The sequence below is a fragment of the Alexandromys fortis genome, unplaced genomic scaffold (assembly GCF_014885135.2).
Source record: "Alexandromys fortis isolate MF-2015 unplaced genomic scaffold, M_Fortis_MF-2015_v1.1 scaffold_215, whole genome shotgun sequence".
In the NCBI taxonomy this organism is placed as follows: Eukaryota; Metazoa; Chordata; class Mammalia; order Rodentia; family Cricetidae; genus Alexandromys; species Alexandromys fortis.
Window position 1 is genome coordinate 808,220 of NW_026068086.1, and position 23,897 is coordinate 832,116.

At 43.8% G+C, this 23,897-nt stretch overlaps 1 protein-coding gene across 1 annotated transcript; it reads left to right on the forward strand.

The window, feature by feature from the left end:
• The first annotated feature begins 360 nt into the window (after positions 1-360).
• On the forward strand, positions 361-23,049 carry Fuca2 (alpha-L-fucosidase 2). The gene is made up of 9 exons (XM_050122237.1): positions 361-865; positions 2,355-2,542; positions 5,284-5,623; positions 6,839-7,049; positions 7,326-7,516; positions 15,309-15,417; positions 16,540-16,707; positions 19,198-19,236; positions 22,668-23,049. The coding sequence occupies exons 1-7, from the start codon at positions 651-653 to the stop codon at positions 16,678-16,680; spliced, it is 1,395 nt and encodes a 464-aa protein (XP_049978194.1). The 5' UTR covers positions 361-650; the 3' UTR covers positions 16,681-16,707; positions 19,198-19,236; positions 22,668-23,049.
• The last annotated feature ends 848 nt before the right edge of the window (positions 23,050-23,897 follow it).

Below are 23,897 nucleotides of genomic sequence, written 5' to 3' on the forward strand. Positions count from 1 at the left end.
AACTTGGGATTTCATCTGCAAATTCAAGCCAGGCAGAGGCAGATTCAGAAACTGGGAGCCCTAGGGGTTGTTTCAAAAGTTCTGAGCCAAGAGGGGTAGCCCACGGGGTTCCTGTTTCAGGCTCCAAGCCCACAGTGGGGCACACAGCTCGGACAGCTCTGCAGCCTTCAGGACCGAGCGGTCTCGCTGACCTCTTGAGAGATTTCAGTAAGATTCTTTCCCCTCCCTCCCGAGGGAGGGAGGTCAGAGACACGGATCAAAGATCACCCTCGGGTTTTTTTTTTTTTTTTTTTTGTCTCACAGCAGACACACCCGGAGTCTTGGCTAAGCAGATCAGGTCTGGCTGGGAAACAGAACCAGGGCCGGTAAAATGCCATGGCTGGCTAGTAACGGACTTCCTTAGTAGTGCACCTGAGTGAGGCAACCTTCTCGGGGGTCCTTAGGCAATCAAAATTCACCAGACCCAGCCACGCCCAACTCCCCGGTGCCCACAACCGTCAGTCATCTGACCATTCTGGTCTTGGTCAGGTGACAGGGGCGGAGCACATTTGACAGAAGACGGAAGACCGGGAAGTGCTACGCCAGCCTCCGACGGAGGCAAAGAAAGTCAGGGGCTGTCCTGGTGTCACGCGGGTCCCAGAGGTTCCCCCATGCTAATGCGCGTGCGCCTGGCACTCCTGCTGCCGCTCCTGCAGCTGCTACCGCTCCTGTCACAATGCAGGACCACGAGTCCCCCGCGGTACGACCCCACGTGGGAGTCTCTGGACAGCCGCCCTCTGCCCTCCTGGTTCGACCAGGCCAAGTTCGGCATCTTCATCCACTGGGGAGTGTTCTCCGTGCCCAGCTTCGGTAGTGAATGGTTCTGGTAAGTGCATACCCCTGCCCAACACACACCCTGTTCTTTGTGTCCACCTAGGCAATGGCAGTCAGTAGCCAGTCCACCTGGCGTTGAGTGCTGCCTGCTTGTCACTGTTTTGGTCGTGGGTCGGTTTGCAATTCCAGATGTTGAATACATAGTTTCTTGACTGGGTGTATTGGCATGGAATATATTTGCTTCCCCCGAGTTCCTAGGCACACTGTAGGTGGGCCTGGCTGTGCCTGTGTGCATAGGGTAGTGCCAGTCTGAGAATTAAAAAAAAAAATGCTTCAAAGGGGCTGGAGAGATTGCTCAGCGGTTAAAGTCACATACTGCTCTTGTAGAGGACCAGAGTTTGGTGCTTAGCACCCGCACTGGGAGACTCACGAACGTGTAATTAAAAATAAGACACAATCTTTTAATAAAAACAAGTGCTTCATGGATCAGGGATGAAATTAAGATCTTTGCATGCTAAAGCAACAAAACCACAAAGCAAATAAAGGGGTAATAATAGAGGTGCATTACATCACCTTATCTTCAAAGTCACATGATGGTAGATGGGCATTAACTCCTTTAACCAGTTTCTTTCTTTATTAGAAATCCCCAGAAACGCCGGGCGATGGTGGTGCAAGCCTTTAATCCCAACACTCCAGAGTTCAAGGCCAGCCTGGTCTACAAAAGCTAGTTCCTGGACAGCTAGGGCTATTAGAGAAACCCTGTCTCGAAAAACCAAAAAGAAAAAAAGAATAAAGAAAAAAAAGTTCCCAGAATCGCCAGGTGGCTCACAACTTTAGTCCCTGTACTTGGGAGGCAGAAGTAGGCAGATCTCTGAGTTTGAGGCCAGCCTGGTCTACAGAACTAATTCCAGGACAGTCAGGATTACACAGAGAAACCTTGCCCCATAAAACAAAAACAACAAAGAAGGAAATCCTAGAATCTGTCTGATCCACTAGCCAGCATGGGTCGCTGTGATGGATGCTCGTGAAGTTTGTGTATGCCTTTGGGCCAGGCACAGGACATGCTGCTGCGGTCTGCGAAGTCCTTTGAGTAGTCTCAGCCACACAAAGCTGCTCTCCCACTTTGGGGAGGCAGTGCTGATTGTGGGTTTGCTCAGCCTATGGAACTGCTTTCCCCGTCTCCCCAAAATGTTTTCTGGTAATGAATATGGTAGACGCATGTTATGTTTTAGGCCTGATGTCTTGCCTTGAAATCTTAGCTGATTATGTTCCAGTGAGCTAATGTATGAAGGGAAATATTATGTCATATGACTCAAGTGAAGAATTAGGAGAACCAATGGCTGGATAACCAGAGGACAAGATGGGGAACGAGGCGAGAATATTGGTTTGCATAAGCTGCCCTCAATGCAAAGTCACACTGGTAAAGAGATGACAGAGAACCTGTCATCATAATCTGTGTGTTGGGGGGTGAGCTGCCACGGGGTGAGCCCAGGCATTTCCTTCACTCATTTATCTATGTGCTCTTTCTTTCCCTCTCACAGGTGGTATTGGCAAAAGGAAAAGAGACCCAAGTTTGTGGATTTTATGAACAATAATTACCCCCCTGGTTTCAGATATGAAGATTTTGGAGTACAGTTCACAGCCAAGTATTTCAACGCCAACCACTGGGCAGATATTCTCCAGGCCTCTGGTGCCAAATATGTTGTCTTAACTTCCAAACATCACGAAGGTAAGCAGAGCACATACAACATCTGCTAACCATGGTTTGGGAATGTGAGGCCCTTTTTTTTTTTTGGGCGGAGACATTAAAGTAAAGAATCACAGGTAGATAGATGTTGAGTGCCGCTTACAGTTTAAGGATCACCTATCCCACTTCAGTTGGAAAGCATGATGCATCCAGACAGCTAGTCCATAGAATGCAGGGAAAATGAGCACAGGTTTTTGTTTGTTTGTTTGTTTTGGTTTTTCGAGACGGGGTTTCTCTGTGGCTTTGGAGCCTGTCCTGGAACTAGCTCTTGTAGACCAGGCTGGCCTCGAACTCACAGAGATCCGCCTGCCTCCGCCTCCCGAGTGCTGGGGTTAAAGGCGTGCGCCACCACCGCCCGGCGAGCACAGGTTTTTATGTGCCCATTTCACCATTTAAATAAATAATCAGATTTATTTAAAGCTCTTTGAAGAGAATGAGTGCAGCCAGTCAAGTTTACAACTAAAGTCACACTCTTCTTTTGTTTTGCTTTGTTTTGTTTGGAGACAGGGTTTCTCTGTGTAGCCCTGGCTGTCCTGGGACTCCTGTAGACCAGGCTGGCCTTGAACTCAGAGATCGCTTGCTTCTGCCTGCCTCCCAAGTCCTGGGATTAAAGGCGTGCACCACCACCGCTGAGTTCCCTTTCTCTTCTTTAATGCATTCTGTAAAACCTTCCTGGGGCTTATGCTGCCTTAGTCTTGACTCCACACACAATTGACTTGTACTTTGGGCCGACACTGGGTTTGCTGTTAGTGATAGAAAGAGAGAGACCTCGAGGGAAAAGAGTTAGTTTTATAATAGTGCCCAGAAATACCAAAAGAATAAAAGGTAACACAGGAGTTGTGAATCAATTTGCTGCAACCACTCAGTGTCCTGAAGACCAGGGAAGCACCGGCTAATGTCCCACACTCCTGTTAATGCACAAAGTAGCTTATTTTACACAGTCTTCTTTATCTTGAAAAGCAGCCTTATTATGTTCTGCAGGGGTGGGAAGGAGGCAGATGTGATGAACCCAAAGTCTGCGGTTATTTATCTTCAATATTTTCCCCTTCGGCCACAGTCAGGTAGCTGCGCAATTTCTTCCTCTAGATGTTTCTCCTGATGGGAATGTGTCATTTTCTCGCTGTTTAGGGGATTTCCCAAACTTTCTGACACAAAGTGAGTTAATTGAAAAGAAAGCCCAAATACCACCGGGCGGTGGTAGTGCACGCCTTTAATTCCGGCACTTTGGAGGCAGAGGCAAGTACATCTTTGTGAGTTCGAGGCCTAACAAGAGCTAGTTCCAGAGAGAAACCCTGACTCAAAATACCAAAAAAAAAGAAAAAAACCAAAAAAAAAAAAAAAGAAAAGGAAAGAAAGCCTAAATACCTTTCGACTAGTGGTTCTCAACCTTCCTAATGCTGTGACCCTTTAACACAGTTCCTCATGTTGTGGCGACCCCAGCCATTAAAATTATTTTCATAACTGTAATTTTGCTACTGCCATGAATCATAATGTAAATATCTGTTTTTTTTTTAATGGTCTTAGGCAACTCCCATATAAGGCTCATTCTACTCCCCAGAGGGGCCATGACTCTCAGCTTGAGGGCCACTGCTTTAGACTATGAGAACAGGATGCAGACAGTATGTGTTCGGGTTCAAGGACCCATGCTGACATTGTTTAGGCAGACCTTAAACACTGACTTCAAGCTTCCCACAGACATCCTTAGAGAAAGCGCAAACAGTTCGGGGACTGAATTTACAGAGTCCTTTCTCAGGCTCGTCCTGACAGAATAGTGAACTGAAGGGCAAAGGCGTCTTGCAAAGGAAGTCTGTCCTTCAAGATGCTTTAAGACGTGAGTGAGACAAAAACAAAGCTCTTAAGGCATGAGCTAAAATTTCTGAGTGTTTTATGCCATTTCTTCAGCATCCCAGTTTAGATATCTCTTCTAATATTTTATACAGAATGGTGATCAGTCTAGATGACAGTTCCTGTTGAAGTGTGAATTATTTCAGACATTTCAGACTGTTACACTGCGTGTTATTTTTCATACCCTTTTAGTTGTTAGAAAAGTCATTTGGGGGCACTTTAACCCCATTCATGGCTTTAGAGTAAGCTGAGGGAGGTCAGAAGTGCCGAATTGCTAGATATAGCATATCTTCCCACTATCCATGTAAATTAATTGTCAAACGCCAGAGGTTTGCTTCCTGTCCTCGCCAGTATTCTGAGATTCATGCTGTAATGTCATCCATCCAAGCAACAGAGCTTCCCCATCGATTCAGAAGACACACGCAAATCCCACAGAAGATACATCTGGGTCTTCATTCCAAATAGTGAAAATGATTGTTCTGTGATAATGCGTGTCTCTACTAGAGACCATCCACTACTATTGATTATATATATTGCATTAGATGTTGTGCTAACAGTTGGCAGGAGTGTGTAGCTGAAACCACTACGGACACCATGACACCGTGCTGTTCCCCAAGAACCTCAGATTCTGTAACTGGAGACAGAGTGTAGAGCTTTTACAGTGCACCCTGAAAATTGCTTTGAAAACAGCAATCCCACATTATTTATGTTCTCCTCTGTTTGTTTAGATGAGTACCAGACAGACTGCAAAGTCTGCCAAGGGATGGTCATTTGGAGAAACCGTGAATTATGTGTGCCATTTGAATTGTTTCATGGGATGAAATTTATTAAGGTTAAGGTGATAATGCTCCCAGGGGTTTCCTGCTCTCATTTTCCAGGCTTTACCTTGTGGGGTTCAAAGTATTCCTGGAACTGGAATGCCGTTGATGAGGGGCCGAAGAGGGACATCGTCAAGGAACTTGAGGTGGCCGTCAGGAACAACACGGCCTTGCGCTTTGGACTGTACTACTCCCTGTTTGAATGGTTCCACCCGCTCTTCCTGGAGGATGAGGCCAGTGTGTTCGAGAAGCGGCACTTTCCCACTTCTAAGACGTTGCCTGAGCTCTATGAGTTGGTGAATAAGTACCAGCCCGACGTTCTGTGGGCGGATGGAGATGGGGGCGCACCAGATCACTACTGGAACAGTACTGGCTTCTTAGCCTGGCTGTACAATGAAAGGTCTGTACCCTTTTATGCACTTGGACTCGCCTCAGACACCCCTAAAGGAGATATAAGCATTTAGCTTTCTGTGGTTTTGTGCACATTTGTGGTGTGGGTGGAAGAAATCATTATAAACAATGTTTATTAGCTCGGTCAGTTTTAGCAATCAGAAATAAAGAAGTCAGGAGTCAAATACAACCAAACTGGTTTTGTAATCAATTAAAAAAAAATCATCATTGAGAAACGATTGGGACCATCCCCTTCTATTTGGGAGTCAAACTGCCTCGTGAGTGGAGCCCTGCCTGTTCTTTCTACTTGATCCACCACACAAAAGAAATTTGGGGATTATATTTCACGTGACGTCAACACTCAATTTTTCAGAGATTTTCCAGTAGTAGGCACAAAGCATAAGAGAAAGGCTAGGATGTCTAAGGCTATTTAGTCTTGGGGGAGAAACCTGGTCTGGAGTATAGATTGAGCTTAGTCTACCATTCATAGCAAGAGAATGGGAACCTCGGTGCTATACAGTGCTCCATACAGTGTCTATACAGCGCTCTATACATTGTCTATACAATGCTCTATACAGTGTCTGTACAGCGCTCTATACAGTGTCTATACAGTGTCTATACAGCGCTCTATACATTGTCTATACAATGCTCTATACAGTGTCTGTACAGCGCTCTATACAGTGTCTATACGGTGTCTATACAGTGCTCTATACAGTGTCTATACAGCGCTCTATACAGTGTCTATACGGTGTCTATACAGTGCTCTATACAGTGTCTATACAGTGCTCTATACAGCGCTCTATACAGTGTCTATACAGCGCTCTATACAGTGTTTATACAGCGCTCTATACAGTGTCTATACAGAGCTCTATACAGAGCTCTATACAGTGTCTATACAGTGTCTATACAGAGCTCTATACAGTGTCTATACAGCGCTCTCCTGCGCATCCTCCTCACTGGACTCTGGATTATATGCCTGTTATCTGCATTGTAACAACAGTGAAGGAATTCATTCTTCAGAGGAATTTGCTTTAGGCCTGGAAGCTGGAATGTGAGAGTCAGTTCTCCAGTCACCACAGCTGTGGTTGGCCTCAGACACAGAGGCTTTCTGACTTCTCATGGTCATTTGCTGGGAGTGGATGTAAAGAAGATCTATTTGGCGTGACATTTCCTTTTGTTTCAAGAGTGTTTTTTTCTTGAAGAGAAACTCTACTTTTCATTTCAGCCCAGTTCGGAACACGGTAGTCACCAATGACCGCTGGGGAGCTGGTTCCATCTGCCAGCATGGCGGCTACTATACCTGCAGCGACCGTTATAATCCCGGACATCTTCTGCCCCATAAATGGGAGAACTGCATGACAATAGATCAGTTCTCCTGGGGCTACAGGCGGGAAGCTGGAATCGGTGATTATCTTACAATTGAAGAATTGGTGAAGGTAAAGTAAAATATGTTGTGGGGGCTATGACTCTGGAATGTTCTTAATGATGAGATGTGACAAGGATTTTTTTTCTTATGATTGGGATAGTATAGTGTAACAGACTCAGGACATTATTCTCTGTGTTTGTTTCTATGAAGTGATTTAATATATATGTATGTGTGTGTATATATACATAAATATATATATATACATATATATGGATAGACACACGGGAGATGAGTTATTTTTTTTCTATCTCAAACTATATTTGTTCTTCACTTATTTTTCTTTTAGCAACTTGTGCAAACAGTCGCGTGTGGAGGAAATCTTTTGATGAATATCGGTCCCACACTAGATGGCATCATCCCTGTAATTTTTGAGGAGCGATTACGGCAGATGGGAGAGTGGCTCAAAGTCAACGGGGAGGCTATTTATGAAACACACCCTTGGAGAGCTCAGAATGACACAGCCACTCCAGATGTGTGGTAAGTTTTCCTGATTGACAGGTGCTGTTTGGATAGAGGAAAGCGCTTACTATCTGAGCTACACACACACACACACACACACACAGAGAGAGAGAGAGAGACTTAGTGGCTGCTACCTGTACCACACATGTTCCACCATGACTCAAATACAAAGAGAAGGGATAAGAATAAGAGTGTCATTGAACATTATGCTTATTAAATTCTGCTTAAATCATACCTAGATATCCCCTAATGGTGGGCAATGTTTAGCTAAATTGACGCTTACAAAATTGGAAGACGTTTAGATAAGAAAAGAACACCAAGCCGGGCGGTGGTGGCGCATGCCTTTAATCCCAGCACTTGGGAGGCAGAGGCAGGTGGATCTCTGTGAGTTCAAGACCAACCTGGTCTACAAGAGCTAGTTCCAGGATAGGCTCTAAAACCACAGAGAAACCCTGTCTTGAAAAACCAAAAAAAAAAAAAAAAAAAAAAAAAAAAAAAAAAAGAACACCGAATGGTTGATGTATAACAGACTAATGTTTAATCACTAGTAAGTTTTTTAAGCCTCTAGTTTTCAGATATTAAATCCCATGAAATTAGCAAGCAAGCAAGGTATAACCAAGGGCAAAGCCAACAGTAAATTAAAATTAGTAAAATCCCTGTCTCAAAAAAACAAACAAAAGAATAGCTTTTCTAAAGAATGTGAGATGATTTCTGGTTGAGTTTCATTTACATTTTACCTAACGGACTTAATGTGAGTATCATTTCTGATGCTCACCCACTAGCATACAAATCTGGCCATCACAGCTAGTGTCTCTAGTTGGTACTTCTTATTCTACCATTTGAGACAGGGCTTGTTTCTCTCTGTAGACCAGGCTGTCCTCGAACTCTGCCTTTGCCTCTCACGTGCTGTGATGAAAGGCGTGCACCGCCACCACCAGACTTAGAATAGCTACTATGTTTTTCTTTTATTTTTTCCAGATAGACACTTCTATTTTTTGACGCTTCTATTTAAATTGTAAAAAATAATAACAAAATAATAATTCCAAACAAGAGTCACCACCAACCCCGTGACAACTCACCAGGGAAGGCCCTGTTTCACCCTCCCCCTTCTTGAAGTCCCCTGTGTCTAACCAACAGCCCGGGGCAGCACCTTGCACTGTTGCTGGCTTTTCCAAAGAGGGAGGGCATGGCAAGGCTCACCACCTTTGGAAATTGCCTGAAACCAGCTGAAACAGTCCAGTCCGAAGTCCCAACTCTTTTTTTATAAAAGTCTCTACAGGTGACACCTTGGCTTGGGGCAGGAGCGAGAAAGGTTGGACCAGAACAGATTGTGGGCTTGCCTAGCTTCTCCTGGAACAAAGACAATCTGTCGCTTGTTAGGCTTATACTGTGGCAGGTTGGAGGCTGAAGGTCTGTTAGTGCATTTAGTGCAAGTGAAAAGGGTGGCCCAGCCTGGGATACTGAAGTCCTCTGATGGCAAGGCAGAGCCATGAGAGCCCACATTCCCTGTCACTTTCTGCTGAGTAATGGGGTGGGGAGGATGTTCCCAGTGCACAGAAGCTTTCTGTGCCTGCTTGGGCCTGTACCTCGGGGCTCCTATTTTTTAAGGTACAGCTGATGATCTTGAAGAGACTGGAATTCCTGTATACTACAGTGATGTGAGAACACAAAACCACAGCTAGTATGTAGACAATATGTCAGCCCCTCAAAACGTTAGAGACAGGAATACACCACTACCCTGTAGTTCCACTTCTGAGTAGATATGCAAAAGAATGATACCAGAAGAACTATATTTCCAGAAACTGACACGTAAGAGCAATGGGGTCCATTCATGGTCAAGTTAAGTGTGTACACACGCTGCGGTATTTGTATGTTATTCAGCTTTGGAAAGGAAAGAAATGCTAAAACGCAGATGAATTTTCAGGAGTTTGTGTCAAGTGAAAAGACCAAGTCACAAAGAGGCAAATATTATTTATGAGCTACTTAGAGTAATCAAAATCATGGAGACAGGAGCTAGGGTAGGAGAGAATGGGGAATTGTTTACAGGGTATAGTGTGGCCTGCTGCTCAGGTAATTCATCATCTGTATCCTAACTCCTGAGCCCTCCTTCTCTCTCTTATACTCCTATGACAGAAGCCTGCCTCTAGCTCCCTCCAGCCATCCCTTCTGAGGCTGCCCCCTGAACTATTGGTCACATACATACAATGTCAAATTAGCTCACATTTGACTTTAAGCCCAGCCTTGTTTTCTCCCTCACATCCCAGATCCTCCAGGCAAGGCCATAGCACAGTTTGTATTTCCACGCCTCATTTCCAGGCTCCCCTTCTTAGTTCCTTTCCTGCCCACATACAGACATGTTATTTATTTTATCTTTAAAAGTTCGCCTTCATCTCCAGCTGCCTTCCCGTTCTCTCCTTTCATTCGTAATAAAATAGCTTACAGAACAGTTTTTAGTGGTTGTTTCTAGTTGGAGCTCTGTTCTCTTCCTGTTGAGCTCTCTCAGTTCGGACTTTCATCCTGCTCTTCCTCAGATGGCTTTTGTCAAGACTGCAAGTGCTCTCTCTCCCTTGCTGGCCCAGTGGCTGGTGCTCCGTTTCTGAAATTACCAGCAGGATTTGCCTCAGAGATTCAGACTCATTGGCTGTTCCTTGTTAGTCTCCTGTACTTAACCTTCCCAATCGGTAAATCTTGAAGTGTCCTTGGGCTTCCAAATTTCTTTATCTTAGTTCCCCAACTGACATTTGGTGACAGTTCTCCACCTTTCATCGATAGCCACAGATGTCTTAGTTAGGCTTTCTATGGCTGTGAAGAGACTCCGTGACCACAGCAACTCTTCTAAAGGAAAACATTTAACTGGGGCTGGCCTACAGGTTCAGAAGTTTAGTCCGTTATTATCACGGTGGGATACAATGGTGTGCAGGCAAACATGATGCTGGAGACATAGTTGAGAGTTTTACATACAGGTTAGCAGCAAGAGAGAGAGAGACACTGGGCCTGGCTTAAACATTTGACACCTCAAAGCCAACCACCAGTGACACAAGTCCTCCAAGAACACCACACCGCTTGAATAATGCCACTCCCTATGATTTTATAGGAACTATTTTCATTCAAACCACCACATTCCATTCTCTGACCCTTGTAGGCTTGTAGCCACACATCGTAATGCAAAGCTACATTCAGTCCAACTTCAAAAGTCCCCATCCATACTCTATCCCAGTCTCAACTCTGTTTGAAGGTCCAGTCTCTTCTGAGACTCATGGCCATCTCTCTTAACTGTAATTCAAAGTCTCTCTATAAATTCAAAGTCAAAAAGCTTTAACTACCTCCAACAAATAGTAGCATAGGATATATACATTACTGTTCAAACGCAAGTGAGGAAATACTGGACTGAAACAAGACCAAAAACGACCAGGGCAAACTGCAGACTCTGCATCTGCTGTCTAATGTCAAAGTGCTCTCCAAGGCAATCTAGGACACACCTCTCTGGGCCTCCATGCAGGGACTCCCTGCCAATATGTGTGTCCTCAGCTGCTTTCTTTAGATGTGGAGACAGAAAGCAGATGAAAATGTACTTGAACGAGGGGCCATGTTCCAGCCTCAGCAGAACTTGGCAGCTTTGGCATGTGGTTCTAGCTTTGGAGTCGAGGATAAAAGAAAGGGGTTGTGGACTCTCCCTCTGTGATTGATGAAAGATGCTGAGGCCAGGCATGTGGCAGGGGCGTCACTGCATGGGGGTCTAAAGAGAGGCCATTGTGCAAAGCTGTGAAGGAGAAGTCTAGATTGCCTTGGAGACCTCAATATGTTGGAGAGGGTTTCTTTCACTGTTTAAGCTTGGCTGCCCTGGAACTTGCTCTGTAGACCATGTTGGCCTTGAACTCTGAAATCTGCCTGCATCTGTCTCCCTAGACCTGAGATTAAAGGCTTGTACCACTTTATAGGGCCCTAAGTTTTCTTTAATTCCTTTTTACAAATTGGAAGCTTAACTTGGTGGGGGGGGTTCTTGCCCTTAGGGCACCACTCCCTTCATCCCGTCTAGCATCAGGCTTTTCTGTAGTTTTTCTGTCTCCCTGAACACGGGATTTAGCTGCATTAAGTTACTGGGGCCCCTCTTCGCAAACAGTACATTTTGTATTTTTGCTCAGCTTGCTCCTTTTCAATATAGATCTTCATAAGCGAGGCCACGAATAATCACATGACACGGTCAATGCTAGACTATTTTGAAATCTCTTCTGCCAAAACTGTTAATCCGTAACTCTTAAGTTTATCCTCAGGCAGATATTTGAGGGAGAGGGGGCAGGGCAGACAGCAGCCACACTCTTCATAAAATATCACAAGAACAGTCTCGCCAGGCGGTGGTGGCGCACGCCTTTAATCCCAGTACTAGGGAGGCAGAGGCAGGCGGATCTCTGTGAGTTCGAGGTCAGCCTGGTCTACAAGAGCTAGTTCCAGGACAGGAACCAAAAGCTACGGAGAAACCCTGTCTCGAAAATCCAAAAAAAAAAAAAAAAAAGAACAGTCTCTAGGTCACATACTAAAATGCTCCTTAGAAACACCTTGAGCTTGGTCCCCCAGTTCAAATAACCCTGAGCACCACTGTCTCTCATGCTCCTCACTAGTGTGACCCATTGAGCCCCACTTCCAAGGTAAACTGCTTTTCTAACCCAGTCTCAAAGTCCATATTCCTCCAAACAGAAGCATAGTCCAGGCTATCACAGCAATACCCCAGGCCCTCATACCGACTTTTGTGTTAGTTCTTCCAACAAGGCCATACCTACTCCAATTAGGTCACACACCTCCCAATAGTGCTCTGTGAGTTGATGGAAGCCATTTTCATTTGACAGCCACAACAGCCAATTCATCATCAGATCTCTTGTTTATACTTCTGAAGTGCGAATAGATTCTGGCCACATCTCCTCTCTGTGGTGGTTCATATGTGGCTCTCCACTGCCTCACCCGTGGATTATTTCAGTGCCTTCTTGACTGATCCTCTTTCTGCCCTATCCTTTGTTTTCTTACTCCTTTGGTTGGGGGTGGAGTTCAGGACATGTGGGTACTTGTGGGTACAATGTACAAAAATGCACAGCATGCATGATTCCAACAGAGGACAACCTTTGGTCTCAGTCCTCAGACTCTTCCCACCTTTTGCTTGAGCCAGCTTCTCTTTCTTACAGGGCTGGAACTTCACCACAGAGACCCAGCCAGCTGACCCACACGTTTCCAGGTCTTCTTCTTGCCATCATTGACGTTAGAGATGTACCGCTGCGTTCCGATTTTGATGTGGGATCTGGGGGTTGAAACTCAAGTCCTCACACTTGTGAGGCAAGCACTTATCCTAGCTGAACCCTCTCCCAGGCCTTCACCCTGGTCCTTTTAATGCAGTCTCCAGAGAGCAATCAGAGAAAGCCATGGATTTATGATTTATTTATTTAGTCAGCATTTCATGATGTAACCCAGGCTGATGTCATGCCTGGCTTAGAGTATTTCCATACCCAAATTCTTCCAAGGTTTCCAGTCTCAAGGGAGAAGTAAGGGTTTACAGAAGTCTCCTTGGCCTTATGCAATCCGGTCTGCTTACCCTGGCTCCCCCCACCTCCCCATCCTATCCCCCATCCCTGGACTCTTGCTGCTGTATCTGCAAGCCAAGCACACTCTGTAGCTTTTGTGCTTGTTTCTTAGCCTGGAAGACTTTCCCACATGCTTGCGTGGAGCTTCATGTTCTTTGGGTTTCATGGCTGCCGACTCAGAGGGATTGTCCCTGCCTATTCTGCTCAGTGCTGCACCTGAGGCCTACTTTTCTAACACCAGTAGGCCTTGTCTTTCTGCATGTAGTCCTGGCTAGTCTGGAACTCTCAGAGATCTGCCCAAGTGCAGGTATTGTACTGACTGATTTTGGGTGTCAACTTGAAAAAAGCTAGAGTCCTTGGAGAGGAAGGAGCCTCAGCTGAGGAAATGCCTCCATGAGATCCCACTGTAAGGCATTTTCTCATATGTCTTATATATGAGAGTGATCAATGGGGGAGGGCCCAGTCCATGGTGGGTGGAGCCATCCCTGGGCTGGTGGTTCTGGGTTCTATAAAAAAAAGCAAGATGGGCAAGCCAGTAAGCAGCATCCTCCATGGCCTCTGCATCAGCTCCTGCTTCCAGGTTCCTGCCCTGCTTGAGTTCTTGTCCTGACTTTCTTTGGTGATAAACAGCTATGTGGAAGTGTAAGCCAAACAAACCCTTTCCTCCCCAGGTTATTTTTATTTATTTATTTATTTATTTTTTGGTCGTGGTGTTTTGACACAGCATTAGAAACCCTCACCTAGACAGGAATTAAAGCCATGTACTCCCATGCCTATGTCCTTACAACTCTGGGGACTGTTTAAAGATTTCTTTTTTTTTTTTTTTTTTTTTTTTTTTNTTTTTCGAGACAGGGTTTCTCTGTGGCTTTGGAGCCTGTCCTGGAACTAGTTCTGTAGACCAGGCTGGTCTCGAACTCACAGAGATCCACCTGCCTCTGCCTCCCTAGTGCTGGGATTAAAGGCGTGCGCCACCATCGCCCGCCCGGCTGTTTAAAGATTTCTATAAATACTTTGGTGAGAAATTGGGTGAACACTGACTGTATGTTTGTCTAGAGTGAATTCCTCTTATCGTTTCTACTGTTCTTATTTATGATATGACTCTCAGGTTAAATGTGGTTTTCTTGGTAAAGAAGCCATCTGCTGTCCCTTTGTGGTGGTTTGAAAGAAAATGGCCCCGTAGGAAGTATACGATTAGAAGGTATGGCCTTGCTGGAGGAAGCATGTTACTGTGGGAGTGGGCTTTGAGGTCTCCTATGCTCAAGCTAAGCCTAGTACCACAGTTGGTTCTGCTGTCTGTGGATCAAGATGTAGAACTCTCAGCTCCTTCTCCAGCACCATGTCTGCTTTCATTCCACCATGTGCAGCCAAGATGATAAAGAACTAAACCTCTGAACCTATGGTCCAGCCCCAACTAAAATAGTTTCCTTTGTAAGAGTTTCTGTAGTCATGGTATCTCTTCACAGCAATAGATACCCTAAGTAAGACACCCTTTATTACATTGTTATGTTTTTTTTATATTGTGATTCAAAACTTACACTTTCTTACTTATAGGATTGACTGCCTTTTCCACTCTAGCCTAAGACACATGAAAACAAGAACAGTGTTTGGCTCTCTGTAGCATCCCTAAGAGAGAGCACACTACATAGCCCTGAAACTTTGAGTCAGCGGGAGTCAAGTCATGCAGCTCCAGTTAGCTTCTCTCCATACTCCATTTTCACTTCCATGTGAGCAGTTTGGATAGGGATAGTAGTAACTCATGAAGCCCCTCCCCAGAACTTCCATTCAGCCACGTGTGGCAGCATGCCTGTAATGCCAACACTGAAGAGGCGGGCGAGGCTAGTCTTAGCTACAGACTCCTTTAATCCCAGCACTTGGGGGGCAGTGGTAGGTGGAGCTCTAGATTCAAAACTAGTCTGGGAAAAAAAAAAAAAAACTAGTCTGGTCTACAGAGTGAATTCCAGGACAGCCAGGGCTACCCAGAGTAACCTTGTCTCGAAAAACCAAAAGTAAGTAAATAAATAAAAGACCCTGTTATAAAACAGAGTAAAAGTCAACTTCCTTTAATATTGGAGGCCTGGAAAAGGGTGGCACGTTTTATATACCACGGGGGTAAAGTAAGACTTTTTATATTACTAGTGATCACATTGTCAAATATATGTAAAACAATTCCAGACATAATCCATAAATAAGGAGAAACATGGGGTATAACTTATTAACTATGCTGTTTGCTTGTTTTTTCTAACCAGGTACACAACTAAACCAGAGAAAAAAATAGTCTACGCTATTTTTCTTAAGTGGCCCATCTCAGGAAAGCTGTTTCTTGGCCAACCTGTAGGTAGTCTGGGGGAAACAGAGGTAAGAAAGAATTTTATCTTCGCGATTCTTTTAAATTGCTGACTAAAACATGCAGAGGAGAACACAACTTTCATGTGATCCTCTTGTACCTAATATTATCCTATTTTACTTTAAAATTAGCTTAGACAGTGCAACAATGGCAACTGTTTAGCCATAATCTTTTGAAAATCTAAGAAAACTGAATTTACAAGCCACAACACCTCCCCGACGAATGATGTAGATTAGGCATTGTTTTTCATAGTTACTCTGTGGTGTTCAAGTTCACGCCAGGCATTGAGAATGGATTTTTCATAGAACTTTGAGTGCTCCCCCCGGACACCACACCAAGAACACATCTGAATCAAAGTAAGATGCTAGGGTTTTTCTATCATTTAAGGCTGTCCTCAGACCCAATGGAGTGCACGGGCCCTCATGAAGCTGATAATCTCTTTGAACGGAGTCATATGACTTTCCCTATGTCACCTCTCGATTCTCGATTTTCTTTCCCACACTGGAGGTTGACGTTTGGAAAGATAGTTTTTAAATCTAGTCTTAAAGCACATTCCGGACCTGGATATGGCAGCAGCTACCCTTTTTATCATCGCCTTGAATGGCATTAATTAATACAATTAAAATTTAGCACTTTTATTTTGTATTGTTCCATGTGATAAAGGGTTCAGATAACCCTTGAGTATGTACAGAACTGCTTCTGTGAATTCACTTTGTATGAATAAGACCAAGACTGTTATCTTTGATTGAATTCATATGCTACTGGCCATTGGAGGTCGCTGGGAACTCTGACAGTAGGGCCCGGCCAGGAGAAGGAAGTCTTAATTTCAAAGTGTGTGTGAGAACTGGGCAGGCCTGAACTGGGCAAATGGCTCCCAATTATTTCCTCTCTCATCCTCTCTTCAAGCATTTCCCCCGCTCTGGCACTCGATTCTCCTTTCCCAATCTCTGGACATGTGCGTTTACCTCCTGAGGGTAACATGGGAACAGGAGTAAGGTGTAAAATGACACGTGAATACTGAAGGTAAAAATGGACCTCGGTCTAGTACCTCTTTAGAAGTTCAGTCACCCCTTAGAAATGTCGCGGTGATGTCTTTGGGAACGTTTGCACATTGTCCGTGTTTCCAATTACAGGTAGAACTCCTGGGCCATGGGCAGCCGCTGACCTGGGCTTCTTCAAAGCCAAATGGGATCACAGTGGAGCTGCCACACCTAAGTTTGCATCAGATGCCCTGTAGATGGGGATGGACTCTCGCACTAACAAATGTGACTTAGCCTGCAGCTGGGAGACGCACGCCACAGGTACCTCTAACCCCAGGAAGTGGCAGGGTTTTTAACAGGAGCACTGAAGAAATCAGGGTGGAAATGATAAGAAAAAGCAAGTCATTAGGCAATGCAGCCTCCTTTCTCTCTCTTCCTAAATAGCTCATGTTACTATTTGAATATTTCTGTGCTTTCCTACGAAGTTTCCCGTTATTGAATTCATGTCTCCTATAAATCCTGGGTGGCACAGTCTGTTCTAGAGAACTTAGAAAATGGTGATACCATGGACTGAATTTTTCCCAAGTCTTATGCTTATATTGAAGCCCTAACATCCACGCTCCCACTGTGGCTGTATTTGGAAACAGAACACTTAAAGAGATGATTAAGATTAATTGAATCAGAAGGCTAGCCCTAATACAATAGGAATCATAAGGCTAGCCCTAATACCAAAGGATCTTGGTGCCCTATAGAGAAAGAGACAGCAAAGATGCTAGAATACAGGAAAGCCAAGTAGAGCGATGGCAAGAAGGCAGCCATCTGCAAGCCAAGAAGAGCATAGAAGAAACCAGATCTCTCAACACCCTGATATTGGACTTCTGGCTTCCAGGACTGTGAGAAGAATAATGTCCTTTTGTTGAAGCCTTTCAGGATGTGTTTGATCTCCCCCCACCCACTCTGTTATTGAATCCTCATATAATGCAGGCCAGTATGTGATAAATTTGATTGGATGTATGTTTCCAATAAATTGAGTAATTATCGTTTCATTGTAAAGACTTCCCTCTTATTGATAAAACTTCTCTTTGCTTAGACATTTAGCATTAGTATTAAAAATATATTAATATTTATTGTCCCAATTTGGAGACACAATGAGACTGGAGGGCTGGGTTTATTTTTTAATAAGGGCTTAAACTTAAGTTGCAAACCTAGTTGAAATTTGGGAAGGTGTTATTAGTTCCTTTCTTTTGCTGTGATTTTCATCACACCAAAGCAGTTTTATAGACGGGATATTTCCTTTGGCTTGCTGTGCTGGAGGGATAAGAAGCCATCATGGTATGGAGGTATAGCAGCAGGCAGCCAAGGCAGCTGGAGATCACATCCTCCGCTACAAGTATGAGGCAGAGAGCGAACTGAGCTGTTTACCTTTCTATTCTAGAAATTTTTCTTCCTTTCTTATTCCATGGCTAGTTGTGTGGCCGGGTGGCTGGCCCTTGGTGTCTCCTCCTTCTCGCCTCTATTTATTCTCTTTGCCTGACAGCCTTGCCTATCCCTCTCTTGCCTAGGTACTGGCCATTTAGCTCTTTATTAGACCAAGCAAGTGTTTTAGGTAGGCAAGTAACACACTTTACAAATTTAAACAAATAAAACATAAAATAATGCAACACATTTTTGGATCATTTTGTTGTTATTGTTCTTTTGTTTTTTTTCAAGATAGGGTTTTTTTTTTTTTTTTTTTTTTTTTTTGCCTTAACTGTCCTGGAACTCACTCCGTAGACCAGGCTGGCCTTGAGCTCACAGAGATCCACCTGCCTTTGCCTCCTGAGTGCTGGGATTAAAGGTGTGCACCACCACCACCCAGCCATCTTTGCATCATTAAACAAATATTCTGCAGCATGAACAAATGTAAAACATCTTAAACTAATATTCCATAACATTATCCATTGCTGAAGATCTTGCAACTATTGTTTTTATTTCCTTTTGAGACAAGACTCACTATGTTGTCCAGACTGGACTCAAAATTTTGGGGCTCAAGTATTCTTACTGCTCAGCCTCCAAGTAGCAGGGAATATTGGTGTTTCCCACCATACCTGGCTGCTACTATCAATTATTCAAAACTATGCCAAAATCGCCATGTAAAAAAAAATTCAGATATTTTACTAGAGAACCATATGTGTAGGTTTAAATGATTAAATTCTAGACAAAACAAACAAACAAACCCAAATTTAAAAAAAGGAACAAAACCAAAATCCGAATCTTTTTTTTTTTTTTTTTTTGGTTTTTCGAGATAGGGTTTCTCTGTGGTTTTGGAGCCTGTTCTGGAACTAGCTCTTGTAGACCAGGCTGGTCTCGAACTCACAGAGATCCGCCTGCCTCTGCCTCCTGAGTGCTGGGATTAAAGGTGTGCGCCACCACCGCCCGGCTTCTAGTTGTAAGAATCTTACTACAGGTGTTGAGTCATCCGTTTGAAAAAGTGTTTTGAGAGGGGAAAAATGTGAACTGCTTAAATTTTTAGGCTTCTCATCTTTACCTGATACAGTTGAAGAGGAAAGGAGAAAGTAAGATGCCTAACAAAGCAATTAGCAGATGAGTGCATATATTAGCTGTTTCCTCACTGCGGTGATTACACACCTTACAAAACAATATAGAGAAAGCAGCATTCATTTTTGGCTTGTGGTTTGAGGTTACAACAGTCATCATGGTGGAAACCATGCAGCCGGGGCATGAGACAACTGATCCTCTGCAAGTCAGGATGAAGAGAAATGAAAGTTTGGGCAACACTTGCTTTTTCCTTTTCCCTCTTTTTATTTTTAGTTGGACCCAGACCATGGAATGGTGTTACCTACATGGAGGGTAAGTCTTTCTACTGAAGTTGAATCTCTTTGTAAATGTCCTCACAGGTATGTCCAGAAGCATGCCTCTAGATGGTTTCAAACCCAGTTAGATTGACAAGGAAAATTAACCATCACTGTATACTCCTTGTAACTTGACAAACAAATACACTGCTTTTAACCCTGACATTCCATCCCTCGTCCCCTGTTGTGTGATAACATGCCCATTTACCCCATGTAGGAAACCCATTTGAGGGGAAGGTTTCCCCAAATGGAAACATTGCAGCTCTGAAGGGGAAGATATTCTGGCAGTCAGGAGCCAAGGAATACCACAAAGTCACGTTGTACAACAAACTTCATGTAGGAGATTTATTGGGGAAGACAGAAGGGTGACTGCCTCTGTTCAAGTGAGAAGGGCAGGGAGGGACTTAAGCAGGAGACAGGCTTCTAAGGCATTTCTTCGGGGTAGAGCTCTCTAGGGTAGAAATTCCCGGGGTGGGGGGGGGATTGGTGGGATTTCAAGTCCTGAGTTTGGGCAAGCCCAGGGATTGGTGAGTTTTGAAATCTGGGTATAAGCTTGAACCTGTCAGTTTCAGGAATTTCCTGAAGCTATTATGAGTTGTTCACTTTCCTGCCTAAGGAACTTTCTAAGGGATGGAATGTTTCAATATCTGAGGAAATTTACACATCCCCATATGTTCATGGCTTACAATACAGGCTGCAATGCACTCAGCCCAAATTTTAGAAATTTCCATAGTCTTACCAGTTTCAGCGCTCTTCAAAATCCAAAGCTGACAACCTCTTCCAAGACTCAAGGCAATATTGTTTAACTATGAACTACTCTGTGTAGTTGGAATTTTCCTTGGGCTGCTAAGCAGCTCTCAAATAAAGACATAAAGACATAAAAATAAATAAAGAGATTTATTTTAATTATGAATGCTCAGCCTTAGCTTAGGCTTGTCTCACTAGCTCTTTTAACTCAATTTAACCTGTTTCTACTGATCTACATTTTGCCATGGGGCCTTTTACCCTTCTTTCATTCTGTATGTCCTACTTTCTCGCCTCTTCTGTATCTGTCTGTTTGCCTCCTGCCATCTCCCTGTCATCTCCTTTTCTTTCTTTTTTATCCTAAATTCCTCCTTCTTACTCTTTTTTTTTTTTTTGGTTGTAAATAATTTACTGAAGGCACTACTGATAACAGCAAACTAAGACTTGTTGCCAGTAAGAGATCCATCACTAAAAGTAACAATGACTTGGAGGAATGAAAGCTAGCTCCTTCTTACTCTTCATGCCTCTCCCCTTGCATTGGCCATTCAGCTTTTTCTTAGACCATAGACAGGCGAGGTAAAAGAACAACACATCTTTACATAATTAAACAAATGCAACACATCTTTACATAGTTAAACAAATATTCTGCAACAAGTATATAATCAAAAACCAAGTTACAGATTTCCAGCATACAAGACGGAGAACATCCGTGTTTTAAAAGGGATGAATGGGGTATGGTAAGGAAAGATTGGGTCAGAGTAAAACTGGAACCCAGCATTGGGAACTGTCCAATCATGAAGCTCTACGTTCAGCATCTGAGGATTTTAATATCATCACATGGCTCCAGCAGCCTTGTGTATCCCTGTCCCTTGAGTTTCATCACTGTAGCCCTTGTAGCCTGTCGCACAGTCTAACTCTACTTCCAAGTTGTAGCTTTCCTCACTCGGTGTCCCTTGTAGCTGACATCTCCAACATCTTGAGGTTTCTATTACCAGAAAGACTTCACTTTTACAACTGCAAGCAATGGTCTTCAGTGGCTCTTTCAAGGTCTTCTTGAAAGAAATCCAATACTGCCACACACTGCCAGGCCTTAGAACCTTAGAAGCTTTCTGGAACTGTGCTGCAAGCCTCCATGACTTCCTAACACTTGCATTTGGCATGTTTGGAAAAATCGTATGGATGTTGCTGTTTGTTCTAGAATAGTCTGGCTTCTTTCTGCCCCATCTCTGGTGGCCTCTTCTTACCTTGGTGTCTGAACCTGGATTTTTGTTTGTTTGTTTTATTATAGAGAAGCCCTTTAAGGTCGTTCGTTCTAAGTATAGGCTGTCACCTTTCAAATTAACTTGTACTTTCACAGGTTGGAGTCCTTGATAGGTGGAGCCCTGCCCTCAGGACACTGATATAGATAGCAGCACAGAGGGTGCAATTTGATAGTACAAAACGTAACAATTGCAGTGAATTTCTTCATACCTGCCCTGTCTGAAGCTTTAAATTCATTCCTCACTAAACTGAGTTTTGTTTACCATTCTGCTCTGACTATAGAGTTCAGAGCAGCAATAACCCGCCACAGTTGCTGTTCCGATCTCTTAAGGTTTTCTCTGCCAAAGTTTTCATTACTTTAGAATTCAGCTCCACTTATATTTTCAGACCCCAAGCAGAAAGTAGCAAAGGGGGACTTTGCTTCCTAAGAATCTTCATCCCATCTGAAGTCTGAGTTGGGACGTCATTATACTCGTCTTGGCATTCTGACTTTCTGAATTCCCAGTACACTGGCTCCTTAAGTCCTAACTATGCATGCCCTATATCTAGTGTTTGTTCAGCAGGAAGCAAACTCTACAGTAAACCCCTGCAAACCAGTTCTGAAGGTCTATGAACCACATGGTGAAGTTTCTTATATCAAAGGCCACACTTCTCAGTAACAGTTTTCTGTAGACCTTTTTGTCTGGCTTTGAATACCTAACAAAAGCCACTTAAGGGGTTTTTATGGCTCACGGTTTAAGGGTTCAGCCCATCAACGTGGGGAAAACATGGGGGCAGAAGAGTGAAGCAGATCCCACCAGTCAAGAATAAGACCATTACCACATCTTAACGTCAAATTTGAAGCAAATTTAAATAACGGCCAGGTAGATAGGTTCTAGCCAGGTCCATACCGAGGTTCCCAGGAAATGACCCCCAGAAATGTTTTGCAGGGTTTTAAAACAGCAAAACCCACAAGGTTTAATATCAGCACTTGGGAGGCAGAGGCAGGCAGATTTGAGTTCGAGCTTAGCCTGGTCTACAAAGTGAGTTCTAGGACAGCCAGGATTGTTACACAGAGAAACCCTGTAACCCACAATTCCCTGTGTTTCCTATGAGGTCCAATCAGGAGCAAGCATACATCCCAATCTACTTCTTGCTTGCACGCCTCCTGCCTACATCCAATCATCCGCAAGCATATATCCTGATGCATTTCCTGCTCTCAAACATCCCACCCACCTGTGATCAAGCACATAAATTGCAGATGGGTCCAACAAACTTATTTAGGAGAGTGAAAAAACGTGTGGCTTGTTATCTCCCGGAAACAACAGCCTCCAGCATTTCAGGAACCATCTGTCCTTGGGCCGGGGGCTTGCAGAACAGAGGCTTTTTGTTTCGTGGCTCTCTTAGGCATACCATTTAAAACTTAAAACTTTGGCTTTCACACAGGTGGACTCGTCAGGAAGCTGAAAGATAAACGCTTGTGCACCATTAGCTCTGTTGAGAGAGCCAAGGAACCAAACCAATGCCATGACAGACTCCAGGCGTGCCAGGGACCAGGCCAGTTTCGGCTTACTGGAATTGAACAAGCAGTTCTTGGAAAGACCACAGCTCTGATATAACCAAGCAGTAAGCGCTCTGCAGCATTATGGAAGCTCGAGATAGCTAAAAATAGCTTCTCCCACCCTGCTGCTGGAAAGTACCTAACCACTGAGCCACCAACCAATCCTATACAACCTATAAACTTTGTGTTTAAACCCACCAATCAGCCCCCAGACAAACCTGCATGCAGGCATTTTTATTCTCAAATTAAACATTCTTGTTGATTGCATACGTGACTGGTGGTCTTTTTGTGGGGCTTACTACCTAGATATTGAAGGCAAACCAAACTAGATTACTGGGTTGAATAAAATAGGGACTGATGCTGGCTTTAACAAACGAAATAGATGAATTTATCTCATTTTCTTATGAGTGCCATACAGAGGCAACACAATGGTCCTAAAGGGTCAGAGTACTCAGTTATGAATTAGGAAAAACTTCATTTTACTTTTGCTAAGTTAAAAACACTACTAGATAAAAATTTTCCAGCCTTATTTCCAAGTGAAGTAAATGCCTTTCAAAGTTTTATACATGTGTAATATCAAGTATAGTTATTAGGTCTTAACGGGGAAACAAGTAGAAGCAACTTAAAGTCCACTTAGCCAACGCACTATTAGCTGATGCTCTTTCCTGCTGACCATTGTCTAGGATAAGCAAAGGTTTTCCATGAGTGGCACACCCTGCACTTCTCCCGTGGGTAGTGTTAACCAAAGATTAGTTACGTGGCTGCAATGTCCCTCTCAAACCTCTAAAACATGATCTTGGAAATGAAATCTTTATTAATATAATGAAGTTTTGAAGGCAGCTCATATTGGATGGAGGATGGACACTATCCTTAGAACTTTGAAAAGGGCACAGACACAGAGTTAGGGTTGTATTTCTACGAAGGGATGGCACCACCAGAATCTAATGGAGGCAAGCAAAGCACTCAAGGATTTTCCCCACAGCCTTCAGAGAGGAATAATCCTGGGATATCTTGGTGTTAGATTTCACACCACAAGTGAGAGAAAAAAAAAGTTTTGATGTTTCAAGTAACCCAATTAACAATCTGTTACAGCAGCCCTAGGAGAGCGATACAAA